At 51.6% G+C, this 16863-nt stretch overlaps 1 protein-coding gene across 7 annotated transcripts in view; it reads left to right on the top strand.

The window, feature by feature from the left end:
- The window catches only part of SCN5A (sodium voltage-gated channel alpha subunit 5), an 85907-nt gene extending 74584 nt beyond the window's left edge, over positions 1-11323 (top strand). For 4 of the 7 annotated variants that reach the window (XM_032648522.1, XM_032648517.1, XM_032648521.1 and 1 more), the window contains 6 exons: positions 1584-1865; positions 4016-4069; positions 4659-4796; positions 5464-5568; positions 6751-7021; positions 10083-11323. In XM_032648522.1, the coding sequence (XP_032504413.1) occupies positions 1584-1865; positions 4016-4069; positions 4659-4796; positions 5464-5568; positions 6751-7021; positions 10083-11323 (2091 nt within the window). The remainder of the gene's footprint in view (positions 1-1583; positions 1866-4015; positions 4070-4658; positions 4797-5463; positions 5569-6750; positions 7022-10082) is intronic. The other 3 variants (XM_032648519.1, XM_032648518.1, XM_032648520.1) reach the window with 2 other exon arrangements.
- The last annotated feature ends 5540 nt before the right edge of the window (positions 11324-16863 follow it).

Here is a 16863-nt window from a genome sequence, read left to right as displayed (position 1 = left end):
AGCCGTCTCAGCTGCAGCCAGCCCCACCGGCCCAGGGCCCCTTCGGCTTCTGCTCTCCAGCGGGGCCTCGTGTCTGTGTGTGCCCCGGCTCCATGTGTCCATCCCTGTCCCCTGCCTCCTGGCCATCACAGGCTGCCTTCCCTCTGTCTGTGATAGGCAGTAGGGCAGTGCTAGGGAGGATGAAGGAAGCAAGGAAGGAGCCAGCTGTATTCTCACCATGAGAGAGCAGCTTGTATTTGCTTAGTAAACCCTTTGGCACTATTTTCTAAGTGCAGAGCCCTCTGCGTTTGTTTCAAGTCACCAAATTTTACCAAAGAATGTGCACATGTAAGGCAAATTGAAAAGCCCACCAAGAAAAAACATTATCCATTTTATATAGCAAGAAAACGAACCCATGTGTTTGTGTGTGGGGTTTTTTTTGTTTCTTGTTTTTACAAAATGTTCACAGTTCTGTTGTGACTTTAGCAGACACATCTGTGTGTCTCTCACTGACCCTGCAGGCACCATTACACAGCCCCAGTTTGGTTGATGGTTTTGAACTTTGCTCACACCCCCAATCCATGGAGAAGCAAGCTGTTTATTTCTGGTGGGAAGCCATTCACAAGTGAATAATCCGACCAAAGTTAAATGTCTCTTTGGGAGCAAGGACATTTTGTTCTGGGACAAGGGGACATGGGGGAGACACTAGTTGCCAGGAATGCCTCTGCTGTGGCTGCTGTGGCCACAGAGCCAGAGAAGGGCAAACGGGAGAGTTGGTTTCCCACCCTGTTCCCAGGTTCATCATGCCTGCTGGGGGGCCACGGACCGACCCCCTTCTTTGCGTGTGTCAGCATTACCACATCCACCACCCAGCCCCACACCAGCTCCACTCCTAGTCTGTGTGGCAAACATGTTCCTGGCTCACAGACAGCTGAGAACTAGCTCCCTCACTGGAGTGGAGTCCCCAGTTATTTTTGCCAAGGATACTTCTCCTGGGTGCTGTGAGTTTAAATGAAGAGCATGGGGCCATGGCCCCATGGGGTCAGAGAGCCTCTCCCTGGGGAGGGCAGAGGCACACGGAGCGCGCACACCACCCACCCTGCCAGCCCTGCTCCCACCGCAGCATGGGAGGGCTGTCAGAGCACCCTCCAGACGTACCACCCGGAGGTCCCCTGGGCACACTTTACAGGAGAACACCCATCCATCCCAGTAGCAGCAACCCCAAAGGAAACCAGAAGCTTAGCTCAGAGAGTGTATCTCCAGAGGCCCTTTCTCATCAGACTTGTGGCATACTCATCCAGCACAGACCCTGCTGAAAATTAAGTTTGAAGGTCATGGATTCCGGGCAGAGCCAAGAAGGGAAAGGCAGATGTTCTGAGCTCTGTCAGACTTTAGGGTGCAAAGCAAAAGGCGTGTGTGTTCTCTCTCACTCCCCTCGCTGCCCACCAGAGCTTCCAGCCATGGGTTCCCCTTCACTGGGGACAGGAATTGTTCCCCACCCCCATAGGGACCTATACCCACGAGGTTCAGTAGGTTGGGGCTCTTGAAAAGGATGTGTGTTCTGGGCACCCCCAGGAACTGAGCCTCTTCTCTGCCCACTTGAGGTTGTGGTCAATGCCCTGGTGGGTGCCATCCCCTCCATCATGAACGTCCTCCTCGTCTGCCTCATCTTCTGGCTCATCTTCAGTATCATGGGCGTGAACCTCTTCGCGGGGAAGTTTGGGAGATGCATCAACCAGACTGAGGGAGACCTGCCCTTGAACTACACCATCGTGAACAACAAGAGCGACTGTGCGTCTTTCAACGTGACTGGCGAATTGTACTGGACCAAGGTGAAAGTCAACTTTGACAACGTGGGGGCCGGGTACCTGGCCCTTCTGCAGGTGGTAAGTCCTGTGGGGGTGGGGAAGGGCCTTCCTTCTTCCTACCGGCTGACCAGCAACAGGCACCTTCCCCTGTGCTGTGGGCAGGAGAGGGAGAGCAGGGCCACTCTGGATCCTCGCGATAGGATCATGTTGCCCAAAGGAGGCTTAGGATTCTCCAGGGGAATCTTGGCTGCTTGGGAAGGCCCCAGATTTTCCATTCTAAGGAAGATGCTACATTCTCCAAGTATGGCATGGGGCTCCAGCACTACGGCAGAACCAGCTCCCCAGACAGCAGTCAGTTTGGCAGTACGATGGCACAGATTGCAAGTGAATGACCATAGACACCCAGGGACTGAACTATTAGCAAAATTGTGACTCTGGCCACCCCTCTGTTATAAAAGGTAGTGATACCTCCTGCATTGTTAAAAGAATATATTTCCTTTCATCTCTAATGTGCAAGGTGTGTGATGTTGAAACACGCATGGCCTTCCCCAGTCTTTCCGAAGTTTCCATTGATTTGCGAGGACAGTGGCTTCAGTGATTGTAATGCACAGCATACACGTAACCTTGACAACAGAAATCAGTCTGAACCATAACATGCGAAGCTGCAGCTTGTTCTTCTTGCTGTCCCAACCAAAAGCCCAGACACCTGTCTCTAGTCCCCAGAACAGAGGGAAGCTTGGCACATCCCCTCACACCTCCACCCACCTCTTAAATCGTAGGGATAGCTTTCCCCAGCGACTCGCCTGAAATACCTCGTGGGGAACATGATTAGAGCCAAACTCAGAGCGCCTTCCATCCCTGTGACTGTCCCTTCTGAATGTCAGAACTTGGAAGGAAAGCCCCCTTTCTGTTGCAGACAGAACCGCACAGTGGCTGGGAAGAATTCGGCCACGGGCATCTCGTAACCTTGGGTGGTCCCCAGCAGGTCCCACAGCATCTCCAGGCCTCTCTGTACAGGTGAGGGCCCCGTGGCACAGGGAGCTGAAGCAGTTGCCTTCTCTGCGGCTGCCTTGGTTTCCCTCTGCCCTCCCTGACTCATGAAAACTCTTAGACGTGGAAAGTCTGTGCAGACCAGCTTATACCCTGAAAGTAGGCTCAGGACACGATCGGATTTTGCCGAGGACACAGGTGAGGTCCGCTAGGCAATTGGTCTCACCACCAAGCATGTCCCCCAGGGCTCTTTCTGAATCATCATAGCATCCCAGACTTGGGCAGTCCATGCAGCCAGTGCCAGGACCTTGTCCTATTCGGCCTCCTCTTTCCTGCCTCGTGTGCCATGCCAGCGCCGGCACGTATGGACTCACAAGAGCCAATTGCTACATTTTCCAATATTTGGCAAGCCATTATTAAAAATTAGATTTTTTTAAACTTGTAATTAACTCAATGGTATTGAAACGAAATCAGAACTCACCATTACCACTTATTATCAGCTATGCTCCTGGGGTTATTCACGCCTATTATATCCATGGAAATATTACAGAAATACAGTGGAAATATTACAACGCTGTGTTCCTGTGCATCTCTCCCCAGCTCTGTGTTCAGTAATGACATGTTGGCAACTTAAGGATGACAATGATGGGAGTATTTACACAGAGAAGTTGGCAAACGCAACAATCAGGGCTTTTCTTTTTCTTCTGGAAAGCCATTTGTTAGCCATTTGCCAACACACCACTAGCAAAAGGACCCCCTTAAGTATGAGGGAAGGTTGGGATTCTTCAGGGACTTCCTTTGAAAAGCTATGAAGCAGAAGCACTAAGGCTCATGACAAAGGGGACCAGGTCAGCCCTGGAGTCCACCTTAAGTAAGAACTGAGAGCCCAAGAGCCACCTCTCTCTCCCTGATACCTGCTGTGCGCTTCTGTGTCATTTTAGAATCTGAAATGAATGTGGATCTGAAGGGAAGTCTCTTGACCAACATCAAGAAGTTTATTCCCCCACTGTATGACCTTCTTGGGGTGTCTGCTTGGCTGGCTTCCCCTCCTCCTCAGCCCTGAACAAGAAGGCCTTTCCCTGACCACCCAGCCATTTGGATACTGCTGAAAGGGTGGGATGGACTGCTTGCTTCTTGTAGGAGGTTATTTCCTGGCCTCATCTGCCCAGACAGGAGCCCTACGTAGCTCCATAGATGCAGGATTAAAGGATTTCCTTACTTTTGTTTTTTCCTTCCAGGCAACATTTAAAGGCTGGATGGACATCATGTATGCAGCGGTGGACTCCAGGGGGGTAGGTTGTCACACTGGCCTCTCGGCCTGAGTCAGGCATCCGAGGTTCCCAGCTTCTTGGCCACCAGGGAATCAGGGTCTACATCCCATAAGGGCCAGGTCTCTTGTGTCAACCCAGAGTTGAGCCTCTCTGGAATGCCTAGGCCTGGCCCTGGGGCAAGGTCGTGTGGTCTCCCAAGGAGTCCCCAGATTTACAAGTATCTTTCAAATTAAATTCACTGTAATTTAGTTGAATCAAAGTCTTACCCCAGGAGGATGGGGTGGAACCAACAGAGACATAAATCAAGTTTCTCCTTTGTCCTTGTGCTCCACCCCCATCACACTGACAGTTGCAGGCTGAGAGATGCCCCTATATACTCAAACCTCCCAGTGGCCCAGGGGAAGGAGCCATGCAGGGACGCTGTGCCAGCCCTGAGCCCAGCATGCCTGCCCTTATCACCTGCCACCACCCACTCTTCTCAACTCCATCCCCACCCACCCATCACACACACTCAGACATACACCCTGTGTGGTGACCTTCCTCTGACACACCCAGCCAGCCCACCCCCGTTCCCGCCTGTCTGACCTCCCGTCTGGTTTCTCCCCTCTAGTATGAAGAGCAGCCCCAGTGGGAATACAACCTCTACATGTACATCTACTTTGTTATTTTCATCATCTTCGGGTCTTTCTTCACCCTGAACCTTTTCATCGGTGTCATCATTGACAACTTCAACCAACAGAAGAAAAAGATACGTAGAGCGCAGGTTCCCCAGGCTGCAGGGCAAGGCTGGATGCCAGGGACTTGGGAGCCTTTCCAGCTCCTGGCCCCATTTTTCCTTCCTGTTGGGGATGGTCCTCTTCTTGCTCCTGTTGGGATAGGGTGGGAGAGGGGTGTGTCTATGATGTGACCTGCTTAGGGCTGTAAGCCTGTAACAAGGGGCCCCACGCCTGCCGTAGTCTGAGAGATGAGGCTCCTAAGAGAACCTGGGGTGAGGGTTGTGTCTATTTACCTGGTCCGTGATCAGGGACAATGGTGGGGGCGGTGCTGCACAGAGGCCAGGGTCTTCCAGGAGCTCCATCAGAGGGGCCGTGATTGGGTGGCAGGCAAACCAAGTGGGCAGAGAGAACTTCCAAGGTGGCTGAGCTGGGCAGGGGAGAGGATGGGAGTAGGGACTGGATTTGCAAGTCACAAAGTCAGAGAGAGCTCAAGGAGAATGGGGACAGGGACTCAGGAGAAGCAGGTCCGGGGGTGGGGGGAATCTCTGGTGCAGGATAGAGGCACACTTTTGTCCCCCGGGAGAGGAAGTACGGAGGAGCGCAACCCTGGCATCCTCATCAAGGAGGCGAGATCCCTGTGCCCTCCATGCTGGGGGCTCTGAGGACTCCAAAATGAAGCTGGTGCCTGTCTCTCTGCACTTAGGGGGACAGGACATCTTCATGACAGAGGAGCAGAAGAAGTACTACAATGCCATGAAAAAGCTGGGCTCCAAGAAGCCCCAGAAGCCCATCCCACGGCCCCTGGTGAGTCAGGCTCTCGATTTGGTGGGAGTGGGGAGGACCAGCTGAGGGGACCCTGAGAAGGCCCCATGCCACAAGACCAGCTATCAGGGCCTCTTCATAGTCTTTTGGCCCAGCCTAGGGCCCTCAGCCTGTCCAGGAAAGGAGGGACCTATAACCACACACAGGGGCCTCAGTCTCACGGAGATAGAGGGGAAGGCATGAGACAGCTATGGCAGCCCAGGGGACACTCCCCTCCCACAGGAACCTCTCAGTGAGCCCCCTTCTCCCCTGCAGGGCTGCAGGCTTTCCCCAGGGAGCGCAGGGCAGCCTGCCCCCACCCCCGTGCATAACCTCATCCTTGCAACTCCCTGAGCAGTAGAGTTCCCTGGTAGGTGGGGCCCAGAGGGGTGCTGGGTTCTCTGCTAGGCTGACTCCCTTGGCCCAGAAAAGTGTGTGTGTGTGTGTGTGTGTATTGGAGCAGGATGGGGGCAGTACTGAGGTTAATTAGGTGAATGGTACCTAAATCACTAGCTTGTAAGTGGCAGCCCCAGTTTTTGCATCTGATTCATCCATTTCATCTTATACTTTCCTGTTCTCCATGCTCAGTTCTAGGTTACTTGTGTGTGTACGTGTGTGTGTGTGTGTACATGCGCACACGTGTGTTTTCACTTATTTATAATCGTCTCTCTTCCCCAAAATAATCTTACAATTAAAGACACATATAAATACAGTCAGTAGAATCCACTGGACCACCGGGGGAGTCCCAAGTAGAATAAATAAAATAAATTCCATAAAAAGAGTGGAGAAAATTTGTTAACCTGAGGACTGAGACAATTACTAGGACTGAAATTTAAATCTGACCTTGAGCCTTCAGACAGTGGGAACAAAAAGGGAAGCATGATGAATGATGTGCTGAGGAAACTCGGGGTAAGAGAGGTCCCTTTCTGAAGAGCCATCAGAGATGGTCTCAGGGGAGAGAGAGCCTAGGACTGGGCCTGGAAGCCCAGGGAGCTTTCAGCAGGAGAGCCAGGCTGGCCGGCATCCTGACTTCTTCTTCTTCCCGTGACTGTCTGGGGGCATTGGCCCCCGCCCCCCCCAGAGGATGAAGTAGGAGGGTAGGTGGCCTGGGCTGAGAGGCAGCAATGGGGGCGTGCTAGCCTGTCTGAGACCCCTGCTGAGCCCGTCCTCTGCCCCTCCTTTCAGAACAAGTATCAGGGCTTCATATTCGACATTGTGACCAAGCAGGCCTTCGATGTCACCATCATGTTTCTCATCTGCTTGAACATGGTGACCATGATGGTGGAGACAGATGACCAGAGCCCTGAGAAGGTCAACATCTTGGCCAAGATCAACCTGCTCTTCGTAGCCATCTTCACAGGCGAATGTATCATCAAGATGGCTGCCCTGCGCTACTATTACTTCACCAACAGCTGGAACATCTTTGACTTCGTGGTTGTCATCCTCTCCATCGTGGGTGGGTATGCAAGTTGGCTGGGCAGAAAAGCCCTCCCCAGGCCAGGACTTTCCCTCTGCTCCAGCCCTGGATCTGTACTTCACCATAACAAGTACACCAGGCTCCTACATTCTTTTCTCTCTACATTCCTTGCCTCTACCCCCATCTCATACACACACACACACACACACACACACACACACACACACACACACACACACTCACACACACATCTGGGAGGGCCCAATCAGGCCAAGGGGCCAACCTGATAGAGGACCCAGCACCCCCTCCTGGCCCCACCCTCCCTGGAACCCTGGAACACAGCTCTCTGATTGGAGAGCTTCAAGGATGAGTCTGGGAAAGGGAATGGGACCTGTGGGGGCTTTCCTGCCTTCCCAAGGGAAGCCTGCCCCTTAGGCTGAAGGAGGAAGAGGTTCCAGAGTCGGGAGGCAGGTGGCCCTCTAAAGTAGAAGTTATCCCTGGAGATGGAAAATTCTGGAGTCTAGCCACCCAGGTATGTGCCAGCTTCCTTCAGACATCACCTGCCTCATGCAGTTTACCTTATAAAGTCAGCACTGAGGCAGGGAAATCATACAACTAGGGAGAAGCAGAGACAGGATTCGTACACAGTCTACTCAGGCTGCTATAACAAAATACCAGACTGGGTAACTTATAAACAACAGAAATTTACCTCTCACAGTTCTGGATGCTGGAAGTCCAAGATTAAGGCACCAGCATAATAATGTTTTCTGGTGAGGGTCCTTTTCCTGGTTCATAACCTGCACCTTCTTGCCATGTCCTCACAAAGTGGAAGGGGCTAGGGAGCTCCATGAGCCTCTTTTATAAGGGCACTAATCCCATTTATGTGGGCTCCACCCTCATGACTTAAGCACCTACCAAGGTCCCACCTTCTAATACCATCATCTTTGAGAGTTGGGATTTCAACATATGAATTTAGGGGGAGACAGAAACATTCAGACCATAGCACATGCCCATATCTGTTTAACTTCAGAGCCCAAGTTCTTTTTTTAACAACAGTTTTATTGAGATATAATTTACATAACATAAATCCACCCTTTCAAGTGTACTTCAGTACTTTTTAGTATATTCACATAGCTGTGCAACCATCATCACACTCTAATTTTAGAATATTTTCCTCATCCCCAAAAGAGACTCTGTACCCATTTAGCGATCAGTCCCCATTTTCCCTCTCCCCAGCCCCTTGGCAACCAGTAACCTAAAATTTTGAGGGGCCGCCAAACTGTTTTCCAAAGTGGCTGCACCATTTTACATTCCCATCCTCAATGTATGAGGGTTCCAATTACTCCACATCCTTACCAACACTTGTTATTTTCTGTATTTTTTAATTATAGCCACTCTAGTGGGTATGAAGTGATATCTCATTGCAGTTTTGGTTTGCATTTCCCGGATGACTAATGATGATGAACATCTTTTTATGTGTTTATTGGTCATTTTCCTTGGTATATCTTGGTATATAATAAGAGAAATGTCTTGGAGGAATGTCTTCAAATCCTTTGCTCAGTTTTTTAATTGACTTATTTATGTTTTTATTGAGTTGTAAGAATTCTTTATATATTCTGGAGGCCAGTCCCTTATCAGATATATGATTTGCAAATATTTTCTCCCATTCTGTAGGTTGTCTTTTTACTTTCTCGGTTGTTATCTCTTGAAGCACAAAGCTTTTATTTTTAAGTCCAATTTATCAATATTTTTTTTCTTTTGTCACTTGTGTTCAGGGCCCAGTCTTGACCCTGCCTCCACAGACCTCTGCCTTGGGGTGACTGGCTTTCATCTTTCTGCCATGTTCAGACCCTGCCTTCAGTGACTCAGAGGCAAAAGCAGGGGCTGCTATGGCTGCAGTAATGGACAGATGGTTAGAAGCTGGAAGTTAGGTCAGGAAATGCTCCAAGAGGTCCCAGGTAGGGGTGAGGGCGAGATTGTGCCTGGTGGGACTGGAGAGAAGCTTTAGAGAATGCGGGTATCAGGAACAGAGCCCTTGAGGCATAGTCTCAGAGATTCCAGGAGGTGCAGTCTGTCCTCAGGAACACCTAGTGATCCCAGAGCTTGTGTACCAGAGAGGCATAGTTAACATGTCGACTTGGAGCCAGAGTGTCTGAGTCAAATCGCAGCTTCTCACTGACTAGGTGGTAACTTGGGTAAGTTTCTTCTTCCAGAAAATGAGGATGATGGTATCAGCTTTCCTCCTAGGGTAAGCCCTTTCTTCTGTTGGAAGGGCTAAATGGATGGATATGAATTGCTCAGCCCAGTGCCCTATTGACAGTGAACACTGGACATATGTCAGCCAGTGACATTATTATCATATGAGGAGTCGGGAAAGGTCACTTGGGCCAATACGAGGCAAGTGTATTCCACTCTTTCTCCTATAACTTACATCCCTGCCCCTCGGAACTCCAAATCCAGAGTAGTCAGTAGAGATGGGTGGGCAGGCCCGGCAGCTAGCAGAGTTGAGAGGGTCATAGGAAGCACCTCAGAGAGGCTGAGATGCGACAGGTGAGGTGCGGGGAGTGGGCCGACTGCCTGGCCAGTGCCTCTTGTATTTCAGTGTGCACACAAACGACCTGGGCTTGTTAAAACACAGTGGGTCTGGGGCGGAGCTGAGATTCTGCATTCCTGATAAGTGCCCAGGAGATCAGGCTTCTGGTCCTTGGACCACACTTTGAGTAGCAAGGAGCTAAAAGTTCCCGAGTTCTCGTCCAAGGTGGGCCACCAAGATGCTGAGAAAGTCCCCTGAGGCCTCAGAACCCAAGATCTGGAAGATGGGCCTGGTACGGCTCTGCATGTGTTCTCAGGAGACTCGGGAACGGAGAGCTAAGAAGGCACTTTGCAAAAGATGCAGGTACTGTAGGTCCTCCTTTTCTGGACCACAGATGCAGCAATGGAGCCTCAAAGAGGTGGGTGGAGGCAGGGTCCTTGCAGGCCCCAGGTGACCCAGGCCTCCGCTTCCTGGCTCCTCGCTGTACAGAGACCCCTCCCAGCGATGCTGGGCTGGAGGGAGGACAGCAATGCCATCAGTGGCCACAGTCTGCATTGTTTCCCACAGGCACTGTGCTCTCAGACATCATCCAGAAGTACTTCTTCTCCCCAACGCTCTTCCGAGTCATCCGCCTGGCCCGGATCGGCCGCATCCTCAGGCTGATCCGTGGGGCCAAGGGCATCCGCACGCTGCTCTTCGCGCTCATGATGTCCCTGCCCGCCCTCTTCAACATTGGGCTGCTGCTCTTCCTGGTCATGTTCATCTACTCCATCTTCGGCATGGCCAACTTCGCCTATGTCAAGTGGGAGGCTGGCATTGATGACATGTTCAACTTCCAGACCTTCGCCAACAGCATGCTGTGCCTCTTCCAGATCACCACGTCGGCAGGCTGGGACGGGCTTCTCAGCCCCATCCTCAACACGGGGCCTCCCTACTGCGACCCCACCCTGCCCAACAGCAACGGCTCCCGGGGGAACTGCGGGAGCCCCGCCGTGGGCATCCTCTTCTTCACCACCTACATCATCATCTCCTTCCTCATCGTGGTCAACATGTACATCGCCATCATCCTGGAGAACTTCAGTGTGGCCACGGAGGAGAGCACGGAGCCCCTGAGCGAGGATGACTTCGACATGTTCTATGAGATCTGGGAGAAGTTTGACCCGGAGGCCACCCAGTTCATTGAGTATTCGGCCCTGTCCGACTTTGCTGACGCCCTGTCTGAGCCACTCCGAATCGCCAAGCCCAACCAGATAAGCCTCATCAATATGGACCTGCCCATGGTGAGCGGGGACCGTATCCACTGCATGGACATCCTCTTTGCCTTCACCAAGAGGGTCCTGGGCGAGTCTGGGGAGATGGACGCCCTGAAGATCCAAATGGAGGAGAAGTTCATGGCGGCCAACCCGTCCAAGATCTCGTACGAGCCCATCACCACCACACTCCGGCGCAAGCACGAGGAGGTGTCGGCCTCGATCATCCAACGGGCCTTCCGCAGGCACCTGCTGCGGCGCTCCATGAAGCACGCCTCCTTCCTCTTCCGCCAGCAGGCGGGTGGCAGCGGCCTCCCCGAGGAGGATGCCCCCGAGCAGGAGGGCCTCATCGCCTACATGATGAACAAGAACTTCTCCCAGCGCCTTGTCCCGCTCTCCAGCTCCTCCATCTCCTCCACGTCCTTCCCACCCTCCTACGACAGCGTCACCAGGGCCACCAGCGATAACCCCCAGGCACGGGCATCTGACTACAGCCCCAGCGAGGATCTCGCGGACATCCCCCCATCCCCAGACAGGGACCGTGAATCTGTCGTGTGAGCGTGCCCCGGTGGGCCAGCGCACAGCGTCATGGCAAACCCGAATGCAGCCCCAGACCAGCAGCCATTGGGCCATCTGTCCTTGCTTTGGGCTTCCGGAGTGAGAGATGAGCCTCAGCCCCATGGACCGACAAGGCAGAGTCCTGTGCACCATGCTGACGGCTGGAAGCATTTGGCTAAGCCAGCCATTCGGGGTGGCCTGTCCCTAGAGGCCCCAAGTGTACCAGTCCTGGTGGAAGGGTCTGGTCAGGCAACACCCCAGGGCTCTGACAAGCAACTCCATCCCAGCTGCTGAGACAAAATACAAAACTGAGACTGTATGTGTTGTGAACGGGCTTTCATAAATTTATTATATTTGATATTTTTTTACTTGAGCAAAGAACTAACTTTTTTCACGGACGGATCGGCAGCAATTCCCGCTGCCTCTTCTTAACTCTGCACAAGAGTGTCTATGGAGCTGCTGGGACTCTGTTGTCAAAGCAAAAGTGAAATCCAGTGTGTGTCCCACAGGCCTTCACTGCCCAGGGGTTGGGCTAAGGTGCCAAGAGGGCTGAACCCCTTCCCCTTCATGCGTGTGCACACTCTCATACACACAGAGGCCAGGCACAGGCCACGTGTGGCCTGGGCTCCCCGAGGTGAGCACCAGGCAGCCTCTTCTGCCCTAGCCTAAGGGAGACAGGCCTTTCCTCCCGGCCCCCATGGGTGGGATTCTTGTCAGCCGGGGCTCATCCTGGCCTTCCATTGTCCCCAAGGTCCATTTTCCCCTTGTATTTTTATGCAGGCCACCCTGGGGTCAGTTCTACAGATACAGCAAGCTTCCAGAAGAGAGTGTCCCGGGTCCCAGGGCTGGTCCTCGGCACTGATGTTGCCTTTCTTCCCTGGAGAGCGTGGCCTCTGTTAGTGTATTAACATTAAACGAAGGGCCTGAGGGAGGAGCCCCACTCACTTCCTGCCACCCAGCTTGTCCTTGCTGCCCAGCCTGGCCGGCCCTGCCCCACAGGCGAGGAAGAGAAGGCTGAGCCCGTGGGGTTAGGGCTGAGAAACACAACAGCCCTCAGAGCAGGGGCCCCTGGCCCATGTGGAGAAGGGAGTCTGTTGTCATCACCCAGGCTCTCTCTCCGGACCTTTCTGCCTCTGCCCAGCTGTGAGGGGATGCCCGTGTGGCCTCCAGCTCCTCTCCAGATGCAGTGGCATGGGAGTGGGGAGGGCTGTTTGGGCCCTGTGCAGAGAAGGGGCCTCAGGAGGCTCAGGCCCAGTCCCTGTGCCCTGGGAGGAGAATGGACCCCAGGCCCCCTGGGAAAGGGAGTAGTGTGACCCTGGACCAGCCCCTCCCGCTCAGCCCAGGGTCCTGGTGGCACCCGCATGCAAGGACCTTCTGGGGCAGCGGCCAGGCTGCCCATAGGTCTTGTGAGCAGTCCTTTTCAGGGAAAAATACTTTTTCTAGTCCAATTACCACCCCCAGGGCCTCTTCAGCTGCTGACAATCCTACTTAGCATATGCAAATCTTTTAATGTAGAGAACTGTCACCCTGAGAGTGACAGTGGTGGCTGGTGGAGCCTGTGCAGGCAGGGGCTCGGCTGCCCAAATCCGCTCTCCAGCAAAGCCGCCCTCCACCCGGCGGCAGCCACCTCTCAGGGCAGTCCAGGAAGCCAGAAGCTGGCTGTCCTAACCTACCTCGCCGAGCCGTCAGGGAGCTGGCCGTGGGGAGCTAAGGGGACACTGCCGGCGAGACAAGTATTATGTTTCTTCTTGTCACCTGAGTTCCCTTGGTGGCAGCCCCAGCCTCCACCCCCTTCCACCCCAGTGATTTCTCTTCTCCCATGTTCCCTTTGAGTCCAGTGTGGGATGTGGTTTTTAACTGTCCCAGCGACACTTCTCTGAGTGGAAATCTTATTTTTGTAGCTCTCTGTGCTGTGCTCTTAAGGCTTGGAGAGGTGTGTGCCCTCCCTGGCACCTGGCACCCGGCACCCAGAGCCTGCTGCATGGACGGGGATGAGGCTGGGAGGCCGGCCGGCCTGCAGGCCCAGCTGACCAGAAGGCAACTGGGGTTTTATGTGTGGGGACAGCCTGGGAGCCTGAGGCAGGTGCCCAGGGCCAGCCGCTGACAGACGACGCTGGCTGCACCAAGTGCCAGCCGTTGTCTGAACTACCCAAGCACTTCTCACCAAACTTCGTGCGTAAATGAGATACATATTTTTAAAACAAACCAATAAATGGCTTACATGACCTGGCCTGGACTCTGTTCTTTTTTTTTTTAATTGAAGCATAGTTGATTTACAAATTTACAATATTGTGTTAGTTTCTGGTATACAGCAAAGTGATTCCGTTTTATATATATATATATATATATATATTTACACATACTTTTTTTTTTTGCAGATACCCGCAAAGCCAGTATGTAAACAAAGGTGACCCCCAGTGTCATCAAATCCAGCCTTTATTTTTGCCTCTTCCTGTCCCTTTCAGCTTCATTCAGTGGAGACAATCTTCCCTGGCCCCAGGTAAAAACCAGGCCAATGCTGGGGCTTTTCCACTCAGTCTTGGGTGAAACAGCAGCCTTCAGCCACCCTGTTGTAAATACCATCTTAGCCTCATCCTGAGAGTGTCCAGTCCTACGACAGTCGGCGATAGGGTGGCTGGACGGCTAGAGGGGACTCTCATACGGGCATCTTCTGGCTTTCTGGAGACTCCCTACTGGGCCTTCTCCCTGTAGTCTCCTCAGCCCTAGGAATGCACTCTTCCGGGTGCCCCGTGACCCTTCCTTTGCCTGTGGGCACCTGTGGGTCTACTCCCAGCCTCTTCCTGCCAAGCCCCTGGACCTTCCCGGTAGCCCTGTTGTGGAGGCTCACACAGGTCCTCTCTGCCTGCTGCCTCTGGTCCTCAGGAAGCACTAAGCACACTTGCCCCACCCACACTGGCCCGCGGCCAGGCCCCAGCAGCAGTGTGCTCCAAGGCCACCACCAGAGCAACCCTCCCTCCAGGTCCCAGGGCTGGTCCACTTGAGCCCCAGTGAGGCCCAGTCCTCTGTGTCAAAGCTCTCCAAAGGCCCAGGAAGCCCCCCTCAGCAGGCCAGGGTTAGAAGGTGGCACCCTCCACACACAGGCCATCCCCCAGAAGAAAGCCACAGGGTCCTGGAAACAACTCATGACAGTTCTCTGCAAGAAACCCACTCGCAACAGGTTCCCTTGGACCCCTTTTTCTATCCTTGATGTGCCTATGGGGTCCCCATGTCCGGCTCCATTTCTCTTGTAAGCCATCTGCATACAAGAGACACATGGTTTGGCATCCTGAAACCCTTGGTATTGGTCCCTTGGTCAAAACAGGGGCAGAGACAGTCCATTTTAACCTCCTGTGACACTTAATTGTCTCCCCAGCCAGACCAGGGCATTTCAAAGGGCAGGCCGTGTCCCAGTGTAGTGGGCCACGACCAGCTTTTTTTAAAATGATATCAGAATTTAAAATAGCAGTGGATGCTATGTGCTTAGGATAAGTGTTGTTTTGTGAAGCTATTGTTTCAGATATACATAGAAAACTTGGGTGAGTGCCTGTATGTACACTGGGTGGTGAAAGAAAATATATTTTGTATTAGAAATTGCAGCAAAGAGAGTGAAAACAACATGAGGAGAGGGGTGTGAGACAAGACAACGGAGTAGAAGGACTTCAGCTCACCATCTCGCACAAAAGCACCAAAATCACAATTAGCTGCTGAACAACCATTGACAAAAAAGACTGGAACTATCAAAAAGATACGCTACCTCCAAAGACAAAGAAGAAGCCACAACGAGATGGTAGAAGAGGCGCATTCACAATACAATGAAATCCATACCCGCAAGGTGGGTGGCCCACAAACTGGAAAATAATTGTATCTCAGTCGTTCTCACACAGGAGTGAGAGTTCGAAGCCCCATGTCAGGCCCCTAGAGCATTTGGCTTAGAAGGCCAACAGGGCTTGATTGCAGGAACTCCACAGAACCAGGGGAAACAGACACTCCACTCTTGGAGAATGTACACAAGTTCTCATGCACACTGGGACCCAAGGAAAAAAGCAGTGACTTCATAGAAGCCTGGGCCAGACCTACCTAAGGGCCTTGGAGGGTCTCCTGGGGAGGCGGGAGTAGCTGTGGCTCACTCTGGGGACAAGGACACTGGTGGAGGAAGTATTGGGAGTATTCATTGGTATGAGCTCTCCCAGAGGCTGCCATTTTGTCACCAAGACCTGGTCCCACCCAACAGCCTGCAGGCTCCAGTGCTGAGACCAAACAACCAACAGGGTGGGAATACAGCCTCACCCATCTGCAGACAGGCTGCTTACAGTCTTCCTGAGCCCACAGCTGCTTGCAAAAATCCTTAACAAAACACTAGCAAACCAATCCAACAATACATTAAAAGGATCATACACCATGATCAAGTGGGATTTATCCCAGGAATGTGAGGATTTTTCAATATCCACAAATCAATCAGTGTGATACACCACATCAACAAATTGAAGAACAAAAACCATATGATCATCTCAATAGATACAGAAAGTGCTTTTGACAACATTCAACTCCCATTTATGATAAAAACTCTCCAGAAAGTGGGCCTAGAGGGAACTTACCTCAACATAATAAACACCATATGTGACAAACCCACAGCTAACATCATACTCAACAGTGAAAAGCTGAAAGCGTTTCCTCCAAGATAAGGAACAAGACAAGGATGTCCACTCTTGCCACTTTTATTCAATGTAGCTTTGGAAGTCCTAGACACAGCAATCAGAGAAGAGAAAGAAAAGGAATTCAAGTTGCAAAAGGAGAAGTAAAACTTACTGTTTGCAGATGACATGATACTGTACATAGAAAATCCTAAAGATGCTACCAGAACACTACTAGAGCTCATCAATGAATTCAGTAAAGTTGCAGGATACAAAATTAATACACAGAAATCTATTGCATTTCTATACACTACGAATGAAAGATCAGAAAGAGAAATTAGGAAACAATTCCATTTACCATCACATCAAGAAGAATAAAATACCTAGGAATAAACCTACCTAAGGAGGAGAAGACCCATACTCCAAAAACTGTAAGACACTGATGAAAGAAATCAAAGATGACACAAACAGATGGAAAGATATACCATGTCCTTGGATTGGAAAACTAAATATTGTCAAAATGACTACACTACCCAAGGCAATCTACAGATTCAATGCAATTCCTAGCAAATTACCAATGGCATTTTTTTGCAGATCTAGAACAAAATATCTTAAAACTTGTATGGAAACACAAAAGGTTGCCAAAGCAATCTTGAAAAAGAAAAAACAGAGTTGGAGGGATCAGGCTCCCTGATTTCAAACTATACTACAAAGCTACAGTAATCAAAACAGTATGATACTGGCACAAAAATAGAAATATAGATCAATGGGACAGGACAGAAAGCCCAGAAATAAGCCCACACACCTGTGGTTAATTAATCTTTGACAAAGGAGGAGGAATATACAATGGAGAAAAAACAGTCTCTTCAATAAGTGCTGGGAAAACTGGACAGCTACATGTAAAAGAAT

Source organism: Phocoena sinus, chromosome 11, assembly GCF_008692025.1.
Source record: "Phocoena sinus isolate mPhoSin1 chromosome 11, mPhoSin1.pri, whole genome shotgun sequence".
Taxonomy (NCBI): domain Eukaryota; kingdom Metazoa; phylum Chordata; class Mammalia; order Artiodactyla; family Phocoenidae; genus Phocoena; species Phocoena sinus.
This window is presented reverse-complemented; position numbering and strand designations above follow the sequence as displayed.